Genomic DNA, 21,371 nt, shown 5'->3' with positions numbered 1-21,371 from the left:
GTTTGGTCCTCATTCGCTTATCAACAGTGATCTCAAGTGAGTCTGGGGTAATGCCAATCACAGAGCCAGCTTTCTTAATCAGTTTATTGATCCTGTTTTTATAATCCACACAGATACTGCCACCCCAACACAGCACAGCATATAAGAGGACACCAGCCAAGATTCCCTCATAAAAAACATAAAGAAGACTCTTGCTAATTTCAAAGGATCTCAGCTTCCTTAAGATGAAAAGTCTTGACTGTGCCTTCTTGAAAACAGCATCAGTATTCTTTTTCCAGTTGAATTTACTGTCCAGGAAGACACCAAGGTATTTATAAAACTGGACAGTCTCGATCTGCTGACCCTTAATGATCACTGGGGAGACCTCGTCCTTTTTTCTTCTGAAATCTATCATAAGTTCCTTTGTTATTCCAACATTCAATTTGAAAAAGTTTGCATCACACCAGCTGAAAAAAGAGTCAATCATTTTGATGTTTACTCACAAGGTCTTATTTTTGTTCAGACCTTCAGAGAAAAAAAACAGAAGTAGACAACTTGGTTCCTGTCTTGAAGAAGGTATCCACTGAATTATTTTTTGTATTTCTCAAGTCATTCTCAGAGCATCAACCTCCATTTGTGGAGTAGCTGAAGGGCAAGAGTTTCTTTCTTTAGAAGTATACAGTTCTTCTTATTTTAGAGGATGTGTTCTGTGTGGTTGACTGATGGTCATTGCTCCTCTCCACCAGGTGGAGGCGCTGTAGGACAAACAAACACAGCAGCTTTGTGCAGGTTTAGATGGAAACAAGAAGCAGCAGAAGCAGTGCTGCTGACGCTGTTGTAACATGTAGACACTGTTGTTGTTGATCGTGTGTTTGTTTGTCAGTTTGCAGAGTGTCAAAAGACTGGGTCTCGCTGTATTACTCAGGCTGCACTCCAACGTCTATTCACAGGCGCGATCCCACTACTGAGCGGCACGGGGGCTTTGACCTGCTCCGTTTCCGACCTGGGCCGGTGCACCCCTCTTTGGGCGACCTGGTGGTCCCGGGCTCCCCCAGGAACACCATATCGATACCGAACTTAGTGTGGACACCCGATCGACATAGTCCGCTGCAGCTCAGGGCTCCTGAGCTCAAACGATCCTCCAGCCTCAGCCTCCCGGTAACTTGGATTACAGGCGCGCGCCACCGCACCCGGCGAGAGGTGTCTTCATTCATAAAGACTTTGAGGTTTTACTACTAACATGACGTCATCAGGGAGCACGCTCTGGCTGCAGCAGCTGCACTGTTGAAGGTTGTTTATGTCCATGTTGACTGAACCTAAGGTCTTTTTTTAATGCACTCACAAAGTTGAAGCTCAATCAGAGGTTTAATTAAAACACTAGTTCTAAAGTTTAGTGTTGAAAAGACACTTTAGTTTTAAATGTAGCCAGCTCAGACATTAGACTTCAGAAATGCCTCATTTTTTAAATCTTTAATAACATTTTGTTCTACTGCATATCGTTACCTCCCTTTGTCTGTGTGTTGCTGTCCTGCAGTACTCCACAGCATTGGCGGTTCTAGGCAGGGGCCAACAGGGGCCAGTGCCCCTTTAACACTGAGCTTGGTCCCCCCCTGCCCCCCAAAAAAAGAAGAGCAAGGTAATAAAACAATACATTTATGTTGATGATATTGCACTGATGCAAATCAAAAGGTGGAACAATTGTGGCTCAACCACAGATCTTAAATCAATAGATTGGTCCACCCCTTCAAATCAACAACCATAAAAAGGAATGCCAGTTCTAGGCATTCTACTTCTGTGTGGGCTCAACATTCTCATTAGACCCTTTAGAGCTCAACACTGACGCTGACTCTAAACATCCAATAATGATGCTAGCTGCCAGCTCTGAAGCAACGAGAATCATTTGGTTTTCGGTGCAATAGAAATGTCGTTTTTTAAGCTAGATCATCTTTGTCTATTTTTATCCTGGGTTGATTGTGCCTCTCTGACAAAATAACTGGCCCCAGCCTGGCCCCCTCAGTAAAAGTGGTCTAGAACCGCCACTGCTCCACAGTGACCACAGAGAGACGCTCCTGGACAAACCATGCTGCATGCTGGAGAAGCTGCAACTAAAAGAGGCAGAGATCCAGAGGATGAGTTCAACAGAGCACCATCCTACATTCAGGGCTCATCTCAAAGACATGATCACAGAACAGATGTCTTCACTGTGAGATCTCAACATGCACAGAGCAGGAATGTCTGAAGGATAAACAATCAACAGATTATAATGCATGAAATGATTGAGAAAGACAGCAATGTGAATTCTGTTGGGATCCTGCAGGTCTGTGAAGCCCCGCCCCCTGGAGCATCTTATAATACAAATAAAAGCTTGCGTCTGATTTTGTTGACTAAAATATCTTCTATTTTCATCAACTAAAATGATGTGCAATTTTAGTTAGTGACTAATTGACTAAATTAAATAAATAACAAATGACTACTATCTGACTAAATATAAAGGACATTTTCGTCAGCAGACTATGACTATAATAAATGGTGTGAAGATTAACACTGTTTGTGGAGTGGCTGAAGGGAAAGAGTTTCTTTCTACTTTAGAAGTATACAGTTCTTGTGTGTGATGGTCATTCATGGTGGATTTTAACCTCTCCATAAACTTCTTTCATTAAATGAAAAACTCTGTTATTTTAGAGGATGTGTTCTGTGTGGTTGACTGATGGTCATTGCTCCTCTCCACCAGGTGGAGGCGCTGTAGGACAAACAAACACAGCAGCTTTGTGCAGGTTTAGATGGAAACAAGAAGCAGCAGAAGCAGTGCTGCTGACGCTGTTGTAACATGTAGACACTGTTGTTGTTGATCGTGTGTTTGTTTGTCAGTATGCAGAGTGTCAAAAGACTGGGTCTCGCTGTATTACTCAGGCTGCACTCCAACGTCTATTCACAGGCGCGATCCCACTACTGAGCGGCACGGGGGCTTTGACCTGCTCCGTTTCCGACCTGGGCCGGTGCACCCCTCTTTAGACGACCTGGTGGTCCCGGGCTCCCCCAGGAGCACCATATCGATACCGAACTTAGTGTGGACACCCGATCGACATAGTCCGCTGCAGCTCAGAGCTCCTGAGCTCAAACGATCCTCCAGCCTCAGCCTCCCGGTAACTTGGATTACAGGCGCGCGCCACCGCACCCGGCGAGAGGTGTCTTCATTCATAAAGACTTTGAGGTTTTACTACTAACATGACGTCACCAGGGAGCACGCTCTGGCTGCAGCAGCTGCACTGTTGAAGGTTGTTTATGTCCATGTTGACTGAACCTAAAGTCTTTTTTTAATGCACTCACAAAGTTGAAGCTCAATCAGAGGTTTAATTAAAACACTAGTTCTAAACTTTTGTGATAAAGAAGAGAATTTAGTTTAAAATGTAATAAACTAATTCTGTAATCGCATATCATTACCTCCCTTTGTCTGTGTGTTGCTGTCCTGCAGTACTCCACAGTGACCACAGAGAGACGCTCCTGGACAAACCATGCTGCATGCTGGAGAAGCTGCAACTAAAAGAGGCAGAGATCCAGAGGATGAGTTCAACAAAGCAACATCCTACATTCAGGTCTCATCTCAAAGACATGATCACAGAACAGATGTCTTCACTGTGAGATCTCAACATGCATGGATATGGATGTGATAGGCCTATACGTATATCATTTGCCTCAGGTGGTCCACAACATTTTTCTTGACAAGTCTACAAAGAAAAACTCTGAAAATAAGGTTAAAAACCACATTAACATCCCCTGCTACTGTACACCTCCCAGAACATGGTGTAATTATAGTCCCTTAATCTATTTCTATCCAAAAGTCAGAACAGGTAGGTCACAGACGCAGGCTCAGGTGAATTTTAAATCAACATGATGTGTTGCAAACAGATACTGGATGGTCAGTCTTCATGCACAAACATAAAACTAACTTTTTGACTAACAATGGTGCAGCTTAGGTCATATTATATTCGAATAAAAATAGAAGAGAGAGAAAAAACAGGAATTGCAGGTGAGTGACAAAAGATAAAAGTTTAAACTGTCGTCACTGAAAAAGCAGATGGCGCTCGATGCTAAATTTAGTTAATTCTTATCAATCAACCTTTATTTGTGAAGTGCCAATTCATGGCAAATGTTTTCTCAAGGGACTTAACAAAGAGAGCAGATCATACACTTTGTTTATTCATTTACAAAGGTCCAACATGAATCCATCATTAGCACTAAGCAAAGTAAGTTACAGTGGCAAATAAAAACTGCTTTAAAGAGGCAGAATCCTCGAGCAGATCCACACTCATGAAACAGTGAAAGGGATTGGAAAGTGGGATCTTGACATTGTATGACATGCAATTCAGGTTTGTCTTTTATTTATTTTTTTATCTTTTCCTGTTTTGCTCTGTTTTTGATGAGTTTTCTTTTGTTCAGTGAAATGTGTTTATCAGTGAAAGAAATGCTATTCTCTTAGATGTGTGGTTGATTTGGGTTGATCTGGAGTACAATTTATTTCATATAAAATGTTTTAGCATATTAAGAGTGTTAAGGGTGGGGGTGGGGTGTGGATGTATGAGGTCACTGGGTGTTGAAAATACAGCCAAAGATCATCTACTGTCAAGACTGATCAATGAAATTCAAAACCTGTGAAATATTTATCTGTCCTTTGGTGTTCCTGCACTTTACTATCAGGGGTGTAGCCAGGGGTTGGCCACCCCAAAATCCTGAACTATGTCGCCTGTTTGCCTTGTCAGAAGCGGGACTTATGTTTTCAAATCAACCATTTTGGCTGTGTTACAACAGGCTGATGGTAGTTTCATTTGCATTTCAAGGTAACCCATTTCGGTTAGTATTTAAAATAGTGACTTTGGATCATAGGAACGTTTTTTTCTGTGCTTTGCGAATGTGTGCCTGAAAATGTGTCAAAAACCCATTAAAGCTCATTTTAAATGTAAGTTTTATTCATTTTATTTGTTCTGTCACATGTTTTGTACATTCTGAGGTCCAAACTGCACAATATTTCATCAGATTGGTAGAAAAATATAAGAAATTTGGGCGGAATGAGGGATTACACTAAATTACATATTTGTGTTAATGTGCACATTCCTATGTATTTATAGATTTATTAGCCTTAATGTTTCCATGTTCACTGTCGCATGGGGTATATTGAACATGAATAGTTAATAGTGTAATTTCCTGTTAAGAAGGATAAAAGTATCTATCAATTAACATTTTTTTTTATTATTCTGTAAAAAGATTTCGATTCTATTTCTATTCTTGGAAAATGTCAGACTAAACCTCAGAACAGGTCTAATATGTTCTTAAATAAATTAAGCGTAGTCGGAAGTGAGTCCTCCCATGGTCCGCTCGAACTCTGTCCCTTTAAATCCACTCGGTAGTTTCCGTCATCGCTCGGCGCTGCTCGTCCTAGACCCCTTTCACTGCGGCTCCATCGCCGAGCGGACTGGCCCGCTGCTCTCATCCGAGACCTCAGTGCACACTGTCGGATCTACTGAAGCACCAGCACCGGCTCCCTGAAAGCGTCCAGCTGCGGTCCAAATGCAGGCGATCAAATGTGTGGTGGTGGGCGACGGGTAAGAGCACACACACACGCACACACACACGGCTGCAGCAGCGTTTTTTTACGGGGATTCAGTGGAGAGTCCACGGATGGATGGATGATGGGAGGATGCTATGTAGGAAAATGGGCTGGGGCTCACCCGATCTGTCGCTCGCCCTGCTTTTTCCGCCGTCTGTTCCGCCTTGCAGACGGTAGATTCCCTCTGATATCTGCAGTAGGATTGCAATTATCACACCGTGGCATCTCTCCGGTTCGGTGAGACTGCTTGAGCGATTCGCCTCGGGATGCTATCCGGGAACACCTACACGCCTCGTAGGCCACTGGAGGCAGGCTGAAGTGCTGATGCACGCTTAGGAATTTGTGGCCCTGTCAGTGGCAAACAGGCCCCGCTGCCCTAGTTCTGCTCACACTGTGCCTTTCTTACTGCATCCAAACCTCTTTATGTGATAAAATATGTTGCAGGGTGTTCCTCATTTCTGTTACCTAATAATGATATCATCGCTAGCTGTAGATTAGATCCCTCCCATTTTTGTCAATGCTTAGATAGCCTATATAAAAAAAAACAGGCTTTAGAATAGAGTCACATTTCTGTCTTAATTAAATGCCAGTCTTTTTTGACTGCTAGTTAAATGCTCCTATGCTGTTTTTTTTAATAGCCTAATTGGTATTATTCTCATTTTAATTAATATAGGAACTCTAAAAACTTTGTAACTCAAATCCTTCTGTGCAGTGAAGTAGATTGATACAAAAAAAAAAAGGGAAATCGATGTTGTGGTCAAAAATGTGCACAAAATGAAATTAAAATTCTGCAATTAGTAATGTTGAGTCCTGCTCTGGAGGGAGCTGTCTGAGGTCTGAAAAACAACCTCAGTGATGTCATCAGGCTTGGGAACAAAAAAGAAAAAAGCCTGCAAACTGGGCTTTTGTTGAGTTTGAAAGAGTTGTGTGTTTAAGGGGTACAAGGTGCAGAAGTGAGCGCACAAATAGTTTTAATTGTTGTAAATGACACTCTACAGGAAATCTAATACAAGCCTTACAATGGGCATTTTAATTGTAGCCATCTTGTTGTTTTGGAGCCAGAGGTGACCTTATTTAGAGTTGGTGGTGGAGTTAAAGAAGAGAGAGTGGGGTTTGCAAACACTAAGTTATTATCTGCTGCTACAAATTCATTAGAACTATCATATTCACACAGATTGCTTTTTCTTTTGGCGAAATATATAAAAATGACTCAGAACATAACAACTGAGCAGACTCCTCAGACGTATCTGTTGGGCTTTTTTGAGTGCCTTTATTGTTGAGATAGGACAGTATATTGGAAATAGGGGTCAATGACATGTGGGACAGGAGCCACAGGTCTGATTCGAACCTGAGCTGCCCGCTTGGAGGACTAATAGCCTTCATACATGGGGTGTCCACTCTTACCAATAAGCTACCGCAGCCCCCTCAGAGTGTCTTTTAGCACAAACAAACTCTGAGCAAGACATTTTTTCAGATTGACTTGTCAGTCGTAAGACAGCCACACCCTCAAGCATATCCCGCTTTAGCATCTATTTTACTCTAGTTCCTTTTTTACAAAATGAACATAATGCTGTTTTGAAGTAGACTTGACACTAGTGGTTGAGACTTTTAGGTCATTAGGAAAATGTTTACTGATGTAGTAAATGTGTAAGTGAGGAGTAGGTTTTTTTTTTTCTCATTGACTTATTTGCATTTTGATCATGTGCAGTGGAGTTTTGGCCGAGAGTCTTTAGAAAGAATGAAGGTATAAAACTATCTATAACTTCCATTTATGTAAGATTTATTTTTGGGCTGTTTATTGGAGTCTGACCGATTAATCGGCCGGCCGATTAAATTGGCCGATATTAGCATATTTGGTGATGGCTGATGGTATCGGCTAATTTTATCACAGATATGCGCTGATATTAATAGATTTATTCATCAGTCAAATTTCATGTTATTTGAGTATCATTGTATTACACTAGCAGTTCTCTCTCAGGCTGTCACCAACTGAGGGTGCTGTATGATGTACGTTGCTTCTGAGAAAAGTCTTTCTCAAGTGGCCATTTAAAGAACAGCAATCTTATGGCACTTCTGTCGTTGCCTTATAATTAAAGCAACAATATGTAAGAAATTGGTTTGGCGCCTACTGCACTGTCTTAGGACGCACATAGTGCTGTTACGCCAACACCTCTTAAGTGGGGTATACACTACAAGGTATTCGGCCCGATTTTGGGCCTGATTCTCCCCTTCTGACCAAAGCCAGCAAAGGCCCGATTATCTGATGTTCCAAAAATGATCTTGTCAGATTCTCCTGTGGTGTGAGGTGTGTTAAGAGTGATTTTAACCTCTCCGATCTGCACGGAAGATGATCGGGGCCGCCCCAATTTGAAATCCTAATTATTAAAAGTGTTCATTATTTGGGGCGCTGGTGGCGTAGTGGCGTAGTGGTTAGTGCGCGCGCCCCATGTATGGAGGCTGTCGTCTCAAGTGGGCGGCCCGGGTTCACCCCCCACCCGTGGCTCCTTTCCCGCATGTCATTCCCCACTCTCTCTCCCTGATTTCCAACTCTATCCACTGTCCTATCTATCCATTAAAGGCACACAAAAAAAAGCCCAAAAATAAATCTTAAAAAAAAAAAAAAAAAAAGTGTTCATTATTTACGATCAGAAATCCTGTTGTGTTTGTTGGGAGAACACCGAGGATGACCGAGCAACGACTCTGTGAGTTGTCACATGGAACTGGAACGGAACAATAGACAATAAGAAAGCAAGCTGACTGAAGCAGGAAGCATAACAGACATAACCATGGTGATGACAATAAATGCAAAGCATGAAGTTAAATAGATTCAGGACCAACTTGTTGTTATGTGGCAAAAGCACAAGTTATATTACAACGTGTCCTGTACAACAAACCACAATCCAGCTGACAAGGAAAGGAGTTAGACCAAAATGTTTCCTGTAATGGTCGTACCAGCTAACAGCTAGCCACATTTAGCTTGACCGTCATGTTTGTTTACTCTTAAGTTAATACGACTCTGCTAGCATCTGCAGCCCGTTTGCACTGTTAGCATGTCGAGTATGTGTGTGTGTATTCAACTGTTACCATGACGTCTATAGGCTGTGGCTAAATGGCTACATTGGTGAGGGTCATTTCTTATGCTAGTTGCGGTAGGTTCCAAACTTGTAAAGCTAACTTGAAGATCAACGAGGAATGAAACAACTTTCTGGACGTAAAATGGATTTATTTATTTAATTTATGCAAACCTGAGACATAACTTGGGTTAAATGGCGTTCTGCAACGGGTAAAGCTGCTAAACATGAGACGACGATGACACCCATAACATTACAATGCAATCTGCAATGAATAATATCTGCAGCGATGTACACTCTGCTTCTCGTTCAGTCCATCTCTCCTTTTATCTCCTTAGCTTCATTTGTCACTGTCCTCTTCCTCATAGCCTCAGCCATTGTACCAAACCGTTCCGAGACGGGCTTACTGGCCTACTTTTTTGATAAATGAAGGTTTGTGTGTGAACTAGTGCCGTGAAGCCGAACGCACTTCTTGTGAGATGACCTCGGCCTGCTGCTAAACTTACATACATCATTAAACAGGCGTCGGGCCGTGCTGTGGACATGATAGATGTCATTCATCCTGGTTGAAAGTTATTGTGCTATTAAAGTGACCTTTGATACTACTTTTTTAAGGTGGAAATGTTAATTAATGTTGATTTAAGCCTTGGAAGTTGCTGCCTGTAGAGAGAATATTTTAAGCCTGGCTATAGCTAACATTGTACTTGTCTCAGTAGCCAACATTGGCCTTTTCTCTTTCCCTTTCTGTTCACACTGATTTACTGGCACACTAGAATGATTTACTGGGTTCTTCTAATGGTTTTCTACTATGACAAGTTCAAATATCAAAAGGCATGCACACATATGAGCAGCTGCTAGCTAGCAGTCTTCAACATGTATTCAAAGACCATTTGTATCATTAGGCTTTGATAAATCTCTGAAACTCTTACGGCTATTTTCTTGAACTCACACCACTCCCACGGTTAGTTTTTCATAATTTTATCCATTTATGTTGCCTGCGGAAAATTAGTGTCCAGGGTAGTTTCTTGAAAAGACAGAGTTTTCATAGAGTTAGAGGAGATCAGGAGCTGTAAGGACATGAAACTGTCCTTGTTGAATCTTGGGTAGGCTAATAAAGAGGGACAGTTAAGTGTAGAAAACTGGTCATTTAATAGCAGTACATCCTCGTCCTGACAGGTGTGATACAATTATCAAATCGCTGGTACCAAATAGCGATCATTTTGCTATCATGGACCACTTCTTACATATCACGTATCGTAAGGTACCACACTTCAGTACAACATGCACACTGCAGTTTCTCATATGTATTAGTTATGGATTCTGGGTCAGTTTTTGAAGAATTCAGCACCATTGGTTTAGTGTTCTGGTCCAAAGTGCTCACAGCCATAGAGTGTTTCTAAGAAGTGGGCGTCGACATCATTATTTATTTTACTCCGGTTCATAACCCAGGTCCCTACGGACTGAGCTACTGCCACCCCCTTCCCCATTCAAATCCCCCATCTGAATCCTGCACTTCCACTTCTGCAGGTTTTTTGCACCGATTATATCGGCTTCTGCTGCATTGATTTTGTCATTTTTCCTTTAAACTGTCTCAGTAGCCCCGTAGTTTTATGGAATTGTCATGCCAAATCACAAAAGCGTGCCTTTAATTTAATCGTGATAGCCTTTTCTTTTATACTTAAAAAGGAAAACAGAATTGAAAACGGTTGGGCCCACATTAATTCATGGCCTTCCTTCTGGTCTTTTATTGCTCTCAGTCATGTGCTTCATCCCAACCAGTGAAACTCCCTCACTGACCTCAAATCAGCCTAATGGGTCCCTCCACACATATTGGCACTGTGTGTGTGTGTGTCACCACCAATGGTGGTATCCATGGCAACATGCACACAAAACTGCTCATTACCTCATGCATGAGCACGCAGCCAATACCCATCCATGCCACCACCTATCTGTGTGGCTCCCTGCAGCTTTTGTCAGGACACTGCAGCAGTACAGGAGGAGTGTGTGTGGGGGGGGGTGTTATGAGTACTTTATGTGGGCAGGAGTGGTAGGTCCGGGCCTGTGCATGTGAGTGTGTCAGTGTGAGTGTGTGGGGGGAGGGTGGGGGTATCATAGAGGGGATACTATGTCCCTCAGGCAACATGAATGTAGGCCAGTGTCTGTGTGGCACAGTGGAACAGTGAGAGGGACTCGCAGCCTGCTTTTGAACTCTCACAAACATTCATGCATCCACATAGTCACACTCATTCTGTACACAAATAGTTTGTTGAACTGTATTATAAATTCTGTATAATCTGCTGTCCCTCCCCCTCCTCCTCCTCCTCCTCCTCCTCCTCCTCCTCCTCCTCCTCAGGGCTGTGGGTAAGACCTGTCTGCTGATTAGCTACACCACCAATGCCTTCCCCGGTGAATACATCCCCACCGTGTGAGTAGCAGCACACACTGCACATGCTCAAACAGTTATCTGATATAAACAGTGGTTTCATCTTAAAGGCTGAACCAAATTAATCGTTAAAAACATGTAACATGAGACTTTGAGTCAGATTTTGTCACACTGTTTATACTGTTACTGCTCTTAATCTGTTATCACTGAATTAAACCACAGTAAACATTATTACATCGCAGTTAACAGAGCTGCTGAAAAATGATAATTTTGTAAAACTTTCTACCCTTTTCAGGTATTTAATTTGCTTGATAAATCTTAACAAATTGTTCTTAATTCATATGTTTGCTAAATAGTTCATTCTTAAATGTAGGGTTGGTAGTTTTATCCAGTACCACACTATTTTCTTTTATTATTGAAATTATCTTTACAGCCCGACAGACACCATTAAAACAAGCCGTCATCTCTCGCTGCTCTAATCCTGTAAAAACTCCGACCTATCACTGCCGTGAGGTCCAGATGGGAAGGGCCAATCAAATGCCTCCCTGGCTCCCTGTGTGTTTTCTACCCTTGCCAATGCACCAGCCCGCACTCAAAGCGCTTCACCACCCCTGGAGGTGTTCAACATCTATCCATGGCGGACGTCATATTGGAAATACTGACTCGATCAAACTTTCGGTCAACCCTAACACCAGGCAAAGAGCTGGAGCTGAGGCGGGCCTTAAGCCTCCTGACAAACCGCTTATTATGCATTTCTCGCATCTTAAATAAAATGGAAACGAGTGCGTATATAAAAAAAGTCACCCCAGTACAGTGTGTTCTGAAAAGACATTAACCAAACAGACCAAGTCGTTGTTATTGCACCAGACTCTGAACTTGTTATTTTCTTTTTTTACTATGGACATTTTAATATGGTGTGTATGGGACTTTGGGTCTTTTCGAGGCAGCCTCCAGTGGAGACTTGAGGAACTGCAGTTTTTTTTGCACTTCTGCATTGGCTTCATTTTAAAGCACAGGAGGTTTTAATGCTTGGTTTAGATGCAAATGTTACTTTTCAAACCTTGTTAGCTGTACTGAGTTACCAACCCTGCTTTTAAGTGTGGAAACAAAACAAAACATTTTAGATTCAATGTCGATTTTTAGCCATCTTTTCAAATGCAAACCTGACTTTACGGTTGTTGTTTTTTAACTCATTTGTCATCGTGTTTCCTTAGTATGTGGTAGTAAGGACGGATCCTATGCAGACATTTGCATACTCTCTCACTTAAAATCGTTTCACTCAGTTTGATATCCGCCCCCCTGCAGCTTTGACAACTACTCCGCCAATGTGATGGTGGATGGGAAACCAGTGAATCTGGGCCTTTGGGATACAGCAGGACAGGAGGACTACGATAGGCTCAGACCACTGTCTTACCCACAGACGGTATTCAAACCCTTTCCCCCCAGAACACACACACACACACACACACACGCACACACACACACACACACACACACACACACACGTTTTTTCTTTTTTTCTTATTGCAGTTGGATTACAGAACCAAGAGGTTATCACATACAATGACACATGTTGAACGCACATGCTGATTGATGAAACAAAGGTATCATATATGTCAGGAATATTTAAGAAACTTGTTTCCGACGCCACTAAATTATACATATACATTTTATTTAATCAGGGATAGGAAATCAATGGACATCACATTTATAAAGAGAGCAGTGTATTTAACTAATTAATCACATCTAGCTGACTACATGTAGGATCTACAGTCCCATAAAGAAGTGTTTGTGTCTTTAACTGTCATTGCATTCAGCAAAGGGATGACGCACGCACACACAAACGCACACAGACACACACGTCGATCTGGATCTCAACTAGCCGTCTCTCTGATTCTCTCCCAGGATGTGTTCTTGATATGCTTCTCCCTGGTCAGTCCGGCCTCCTTTGAGAACGTCCGAGCTAAGGTCAGTACGCTGACTGAGCACCTCCTCCCCCCTCTCGTACCCCCCCTCCCTCCTTCCACGCCGAGTCTGACCACAAGGAGGCACATCTTTTGCTCCAACCTGGCTTATCACAGCGCTGACCTGAAACCTTTCTGACCTCGACTTAGAACGGTCCGGCTTTCGACTGACACCCTGCAGGGCGTCGGTACAGAGACACGTTGTGAGGCGAGGTCTGAACGAGTCAAACACTCTGCAGAGGGATGGGGGGGTGACCGCTGTGGTTTGGTCTGCTGAGCATCATGAGACGCTCACAGATGAAATCACACTTTTCTTGAAAGGTCTGACATCGCTCTGCAGAGTCTGAATGCTTCTGGTCTGACGGGATTCTCTCATCATCTCATGTGATCGGGGGGTTTCTGAGTGCCCGAGGGTGTTTTGGTTCCATACCACTGTTGCTTCCATTCACACTGATCTATTCAAATCTACTTCTAGTTTCCACCGCTCAGAGTTTGTTGAATGTCATCATGTTGAGGCGCTAACTGCTCTCCCTCTCCTCTCTCACCGATCGCCCTTTGTTGATGCATACGTTCATGTGTATGTTTGTGTGCGCGGTGCCCCAGTGGTACCCTGAGGTGAGACACCACTGCCCCAACACACCCATCATCCTGGTGGGCACCAAGCTGGACCTGCGAGATGACAAGGACACCATCGAAAGGCTGAGAGACAAGAAGCTCTCCCCCATCACCTACCCGCAAGGCCTGGCCATGGCCAGAGAGATCGGTGAGGCTGTGCGTGCCACGTGCACAATTGTATGAATCCAATATCAGGAAGGTGTTTCATACAGTATAAAAGGCTCCAACAATCCCTAAATGTGAAGTATTCTGAGGCCCTGAGACTGTTTTTAGACATCTCAAATTGATCCTCGCTGTGCTTGAGCATTAGGCTTTCTAAAAACACACCACTCTTTGTGATGGATGTTTTGCAGGACTTACAGCAGACGCTTAGGAGAGGTCCGTAACTCTCACAGTAAAGGGGTTTTCTGTTTCAACTGGGAAACACTGTCCTCTGAAAATGAAAACTTCAAAGTATTATTTTTTATATCTTAACTCAAAATTTCCAAGTAAACATTACAAAAAAATAAAGCTCCATCACCAAATCGACTTGGGTTCAGTAGTGAACCACCCAGACATCTCCTTTGTGTTTGTAATGCTGCTGCCATTCTGAGTATTTGAATGCAGATATTGGACATATTGTGACCTGTTATTTGACGGGCTAATATCTGTGAAAAGCTGCCTCTTGTGCTGACAGAACTCAATTCTGTTCATATAAAAACACTCCCATCCCGCTGCCCATAAGTGTGCCAGCCACAGGCTTAAAAGTGATTTATTTTTAGACACAGTTTTACCAGATAACTTGTGATCAAGTTATACAGACGTGGAATTGTTGTCATGATCACTGGAAAGTTTGGCTTGACGTCCCCTAATATTTTGTGGCGCAGTTACCACCAACTCTCAGTGAATGTAATGATTTCACCCTAACTGTGCATGTATGTTAGTGCTGTTGATTCTGAATGAGACATTTTATTTGCAATGAAGTGATTTGCATAGAAAGGGGCCAGCCCCCCCTAAATGACTGCATAGTGGCTCATTTGAATATGTGCAAAAAGCACCGACACACAGAGAAGCTTTTTGCGCTGTGGCGCAGTTTGGGGCACATTTAAAGTCCTTATGAATGGGAGCTTGGTATCTAACTGCCGTGTTGTGACCTAATTTCAACTGAAATGGCATATAACCAACAACAAGGCGGGACATTACAGGGGCTATAGGATAGATTTGATTGGATCGTTAGCTTCAACAAAGGTTTTTTTTATTGGTTGAAAAATGAGTAAACGCCTCTGAGTGCAGGCTGAGTCATCAGACCTTTGATATTGAAATGTTATGTTAAAAATGATTATGATAATGATTATTATTATTTGGATTAAAAGTGGGAAAATGTATTTTTCATTTCATTGGAGTTTCAGTAGAGAAATGTGAAAGTTGGACACGTACATATTCTGTGGTATATGTTCATAACTCTATACACAAACTGTCCACAGAGTGAAATTTGGTCCCTGTAACACTGTTTGAAGATGAAATGGTACATGAGAAGTTATGGTGGGGGGGCCCGCAACATCTCCTGGTCACTTTTAAGCTCCAAACAATGTTTCAGGGACACATTTTTTCCTTTGAATAAAGTTTGTGTATTTAGATAATGAAATAGAGCATAGAATTGTTTCACTTCTCCAAATCTACATAGTACATCTTCAAGCCTTTGCTTGTGCTTTACGGTTTGGATGGGCGTGTTTTTCAGTCATCTGCACAGGTTAAGCGGGTGCAAAAGCCACGCAATCCTTTAATGAATCGACCCTGTGTTTTTAGGGAGGACCCATTAGAAGCAGTGTGAAAAATGTCCCTTCATGCATTCCTCCTTCCACAGGGGCAGTGAAGTACCTGGAGTGCTCCGCGCTGACCCAGCGAGGCCTGAAGACGGTATTCGACGAGGCCATCCGAGCCGTGCTCTGCCCTCCACCCGTGAAGAAGAGGGGAAAAAGGTGCACCATGTTCTGAGGAGGAAACACTGCTTAAACACTTCACAACATCACCATGAACAACAACCACTACTTCTCTGAGAGGATGAGAAAGAAAACTAGCGAGAGTGAGTGTGCACTGCTGAGATTGCTTTCTTTATATTGATGTTTTTTCAAAGCGATATTGGTGACCAGAACCAATACTTAATTGGATTTTTTTACCATTACCAAATAGGTTCATAGGTTCTCTGTGAAAGACATTTACTGTCCACCTACTTTGTACTCATAGAACTACAAGTTGCCATGAGGGCTGACAAAGGTTTCTATTACTTGTCTTCATACCACAACATCTCTTCTTTCTCAGCCATGCTTGCTTGATTTAATGCAGTGTTGACTAAGTAGAAAGTGAACTGTGAAAATCGCCTTCAGGTCTGAAGTTACCCTCAGCTCCCGATCTGTGATCAGCATGTTAACACAAACCTGTGGCATGGACACACAAATCTGACATAAAAGACAGAAAAACCTACCACTACATTAAACATTTCACAAGTTCAGTATTTAATGGGAATAATTCAGTTCTTGGACAAAAGATTATACCTGATATTAAAGTAATATGACACGTTTTACTAAACCAGGACTGTTTTTTTTTCTCATCCTTGTTTCATTCAGTATATATGTTTTACTCAACAACACCTGATGAGTCATAGCAAGCCTTCTTAGCGACGGGCTACATGTCAAAGTCATAGACTGTAAATAAGAACTGGACATTTCACTCTTAACGGGTTCTTGGACTCCAGATTTGAAGGCCGGAATTTGACATCTTCGCAGTTTCTTTTAAGTCGAAAGTCTCCATATTTTGATGAACGGGTCGATACTCGCGCTACGCCTCCATGCTGACACGGCAGCTGCTGAACACCCTTCTGTTGTTGTCAGTATTCCAACTGCATCCACCCTGGTTATTCGGAGCCATGAGTGGACGGTAATTATGAGGCATATGAAGTTTAACGCACTAGAGAATGCTAAGTTAGCAGCTAATGCTAGCACTTGTTTAATAGCATCCTTTATTGACGTAACTCTGAGATGAATTGGGACGCTAATTTGAAACCACACACCAATCGATAAACTGAGCTCTTTAAAAAAAATGCCTGACATTTTTTTGTTTGCTTTCTCAAAGCTTTCTCCCTGTTTAATCATTTCTGTTTTAGTCCAAAATTGAACAAAATATATGACATCGATCATCTTTTTGTATCGGAAAGACTTAGAACTACAGATTAAGACTGCAAAACTCTTATGGAAAATATTTACTGAGGTGATAACTCAAGTAAGAAGAAGGTTTAGATCCCCAAGAACAGAGCAGGATTTGTTATTGTAACCAGTCAACTTGCCCCCTAGTGGCCATTAAAGAGCATGCAGGTTTTTCTTCTCTTCTCAGAACCAGAACATAATGTCCATTTCTTTTTGCAGTCTATGCTCAAAGTGTACTTCTCACTTGATATTCTGCTCAATTCACTTTGACCACAGAAAAAAAAAAACTGATTCAGGATATTTACATTTTGTGTTCCATTGGTTTAGACGTTCAAGCAGTTACTTTAATGAGTCCAATGTTATTGTTACTGAAAGTATAGATTGACAAAACTATAAACAAATTCCTATTTAGAGGATTTTATGAGGATAAAGTAAGAGCGGATGATTTTAACCTCTCTTAGCATAAATCCTTTGTGCTTAAATGACCTTCAGTAAAAGTGTGAAGGCTCATTCTTGATAATGTGAAGACGACTCTCATCATGCATCAGGTCGAGTCACTTTGTCAAACCGGAGCCTTTAGCTTGACCTTTAGAGGAGTCCGCTCAGTCCAAGACTCTGATGTGCAGCTGAAAACTGCTCCATTATAAATCTACAAATACGATAATATGATAAAAGACTGTCAACCACCGGGGCGTGAGAAGTGGTCCAAGTCTCGAGATTCAACCTTGAAATCAGTTCTTTTTTTGGTCACGTTCCCTTCACTGCTGCGACCCTCTGCGGGGCCTGCTGGTTCCTCTCATAGGGTTTTCACACCCAAAAAAGAAAAAGAAAAAAAAACAAACATCTGATCTCAGTCAAAGTGTCTTTGGGTAACTTCATCTAACTGTGAACATGTGACGGACGAGCATGCCAAACGTGGGGGCTTGTACAACCTTGCTGCCTGAGTTCTGCCTGGTGTGGGCGGAGGAGCTTGCATGGGTCTTAAAATATTCTGTCTTAATTTATCCCATTGTTTAGATCTTGTCTCTGTTCCTCTGTGTGTGACTGTGTGTGTGTGTGTGTGTGTGTGTGTGTGTGTGTGTGTGTGTGTGTGTGTGTGTGTGTGTGTGTGTGGATGTGTGCGTGTGTGTGTGTGTGTGTGTGGATGAGCACATGTCAGTATCAGTGAGACGGCTCCGTTCGACAGTTTGGGGGTGGTGCATAATGACAGTATTGTTTTAAGCCAAGTTTTTTAGTGTCCAGTTTTTGGTACAATTTCATATTGTATTGTAGTAATACACAAGCCTTTTCAATAATCTGTGGACACACAGAAAGAAAAAATGGATATTAATGACATCTAGTGATGTACAGAATAATCCTTAGAAAAGGAATGCGTTATGAATATCTATCTACATGTACCTGAATATTTAGCTTTTAAAAACTAAAAACAATTCAAACTAAAGGGATTATAGTCGCTCATGTTGAAGTTAGAAGTGTTGCTAACAGTGTACAATAAAGGGGGCCAATCTTTGTGGAGTTTGTCGCAGGGCAAACAGTGCAGATTGCACCTTTATGAAAATGCATTTCTGTATGGTTGCAGGCCTGCAGTGTGTCTGTCTCCCCCGTGTGGCGAGACGCAGCACTGCAGTCCACTCCGTCACGCTGTCTTTGGTTGGCATAGCAAAGTGTGTGGTCGACTCGTGTGTTGTGGTCCTGCCTACTAGCTGAGGTGTCCAAATGTAGCTGAGAAACGCAGCGAAAAATTCTAATCTACTATTGCATGGAAGTTCTCTGGTTATTTGACCCACTGTAATTCTTAGGAGAGGCTGTATGATGAAATGCATTGGCCATGTATGTATGTAATGTAAGATGACTTGTATACTTGTTCCAACTGTTTGTCTTATTTTTTATTACTTCACATGTCTGTGTGGTGAAATATTTCAATTTTTTGTATACTAAATACAAATGTATATGTAAGGAAGTCTGCGCTCTGCTGTGGTTTGTTCTTCACTTACACTCCTCTCTCTCTCTTTCTTGCACATCAACCTCTTTGTAAACATAAAAGAATCAAAGTGAATCAGTGGCAGCAGGTGAAAGTCAAGCTCTTGCTAAATACTATTCAATAAAAGAGAAAATGATGACTAAATTAACGTTAACTCCTGTATGTATTTAATGGTAAGTGGTTGTAAGTATTTCACTCTTTGTTGTACAGCCTTCATTGTATGTCCCCCCCCTCTCCCCTCCCCCGTATGTCCTCCTGTTTCTTATGGGGCGTGTCCAGTGGGGTGTCCAGGGGTGGCATGGGCCCCCCTTGAAATCTTATTGGCCACCCCAAAATCCAAATCTATAATTGGCTATTTGCCTTTTCAGAGGCGGGATTTAAGTAAACTATTCGGGCTGTTTTCAGCAGCCTTTTGTTTGTTTTCTTTACGTCTTAATGTGGTATATTTTTTGTTAGTACTTTCAGTTTTAAATAAATAAAAGCCAAAACTAATACACATCATCTAACTTGCAATTAACTTACTTGCTAATACATTTTTGCAAGTTTGCATGTATTTTAGTACATTCAATTATGACTTTTGATATTTTTGTTTTTGAGTCCCTAAAGAATCAAGCTGAGAAGTTTTACATGTTGCCAAATTGTGTTTATCTATATCCACACATCATTGGTGGATATAGAAAGGGTAAGTTTTTATTTGCGTGTATGCCCACAAACTTGAGGCCACCCCTGGATAAGTCAGTGCTCCAGGTGGGCCACCCCAGTCAAAAAAAGTCTGGACACGCCCCTGCTGCTGCTGCTATATGAGAGCATGATCCAGCCCATCCTGATGTACTGCTCCACCTGCTTCTTCAACTTGTTATCTGTTAAAAACAAACAGGGCCAAACTCATGCGCATCACAACCACAGCTGCCAGAATAATTGGTCTCCCCACACCCAACCTAACAGAACTCAACAACAGGGCCATCACACGCATTGCAGCCTCAACAGAACAGGACATCACACATCCACTGAACACTTCACCTCACTTCCCTCAGGACGGAGGTACAGAGCACCGAGGTGCAGAAGGGCTCGCCTTGGGGAAAGCCTGATCCCTGTTGTTATAGCTGCCCTGAAAAAAAGACCTCACTGAACAGGCCAGAGTGGGAACCTTTGATTGTTGTTTGACATTGTTTGTGTTATACACTGTGATTTGTGTGTGATGTTATGTTCCTTGGTGGGAATTGTCTGTTGGAAAGAAACAAAAAATTCCCCACGGGGACAATAAAGTCTTAAGTCTAAATGTACAAACCCAATTCTTTCAAAGTTGGGACCCTGTGTCAAATGTAAATAAAAACAGAATGAGATGATTTTCTAAACATGCTTGGGCACGCTACAGATTGCCAAGTGCAGATATAAAAAAAGACAACATGTCAAATGTTAAAGCTGGGAAATCTTGATTGTTTTTTGAAAATGTAATGTCCATTTTGAATTCGATGCCAGCCTAAGGATAAAAAAAAGTTGTTACCAGGTCATGTTTACAACTCTGTAAGTGTTTGGGGAATTTAGGGGGACCAACTTATTTTATAGTTTTATTATTGGGAGGTTAACCAGAAAATCATCACATTCAAAGTCCCATCTTTTTAGAAATTGGGTTTTACATTCAGTATATACTTTTAACTATCCAGACATACATCTATAATAACAATGAAAATGTTTTACTTCTTAGAAATGAAACATATGTTACCCTCACTGCTTTTAATGTTTAATTTTATTCAAGACAGTGAACAAAACATTCTCTGAATCTACTGATTACATTTGATGAAGATATATTTATACATTTCAATATCAAAGTATATGAACACTTGACAAGAAGTAATTGTTCCCACTTGGTCATTGTTAGCATTTAAAATCCTACTGCAGTCCAAATTCAAAACGTTGACGAGAGCTGTCTCCCTCCATCCCCTCCTCACTTGAGTCCATGTGCTCCCAGGTCGCCATGACGCGGACACGGAAGCTTCAGTGTTTAGCCAGCTCTGCATCAGTCTTTCAACCTTTCTGTTTTCTAACCTCTCGCCATTATTAAAAAAGCATCTCCAATATTTATCCTAGTTTTCTGCTCATGGAGATTATTAAATGCAGAGGCTTTTGAGGTCGGGTAGAAACAATTATATCTGAACCGGTTAACTTGCCTGCTTCCATCGCTGCAACACCTGTTGGTTTGTCGTTTGCCGTGCAAACCGAGGGGCGTCTGAAAACGGCCGTGTGGGGATGCCTGAAAACCGCTTACTTCTCTGGTCCGAACAAAAACAAGCATTCAGGACCAGAATCGAAACGTAGAGAGAGGACACACTGGCTGCTACACTGTTGACAGAGGAGCCATCACTTCAGCATAACATGTTTCATTAATGTCTGATCATATAGTAAGGTCATTTTATGATTTAATTCAGTAAACGTGAGTTACAGCTTGTAGACCTCAGCTTTTTTTGCATGCTTTTTCAATACTAATCAGTCAAAAAACAACCTGCATGACAAATGTTATTGAGCTCTTAATCAACAATAAAATACAAAATCATTTTTACATTTATAGCACATTAAAAAGGAGAAATAACCATAACAAA

General features: G+C 41.8%; 1 protein-coding gene across 1 annotated transcript; it reads left to right on the top strand.

Moving 5' to 3' along the window:
* Positions 1–5,402: 5,402 nt before the first annotated feature.
* On the top strand, positions 5,403–15,830 carry rac3b (Rac family small GTPase 3b). The gene is made up of 6 exons (XM_061028640.1): positions 5,403–5,576; positions 11,006–11,077; positions 12,341–12,458; positions 12,941–13,003; positions 13,603–13,762; positions 15,458–15,830. The coding sequence occupies exons 1-6, from the start codon at positions 5,542–5,544 to the stop codon at positions 15,586–15,588; spliced, it is 579 nt and encodes a 192-aa protein (XP_060884623.1). The 5' UTR covers positions 5,403–5,541; the 3' UTR covers positions 15,589–15,830.
* Positions 15,831–21,371: the final 5,541 nt, after the last annotated feature.

This window comes from Labrus mixtus, chromosome 21 (genome assembly GCF_963584025.1).
Source record: "Labrus mixtus chromosome 21, fLabMix1.1, whole genome shotgun sequence".
NCBI classification, from domain to species: domain Eukaryota; kingdom Metazoa; phylum Chordata; class Actinopteri; order Labriformes; family Labridae; genus Labrus; species Labrus mixtus.
Note: the sequence above shows the minus strand (reverse complement) of the source record. Positions and strands in the feature narration are given on the sequence as shown.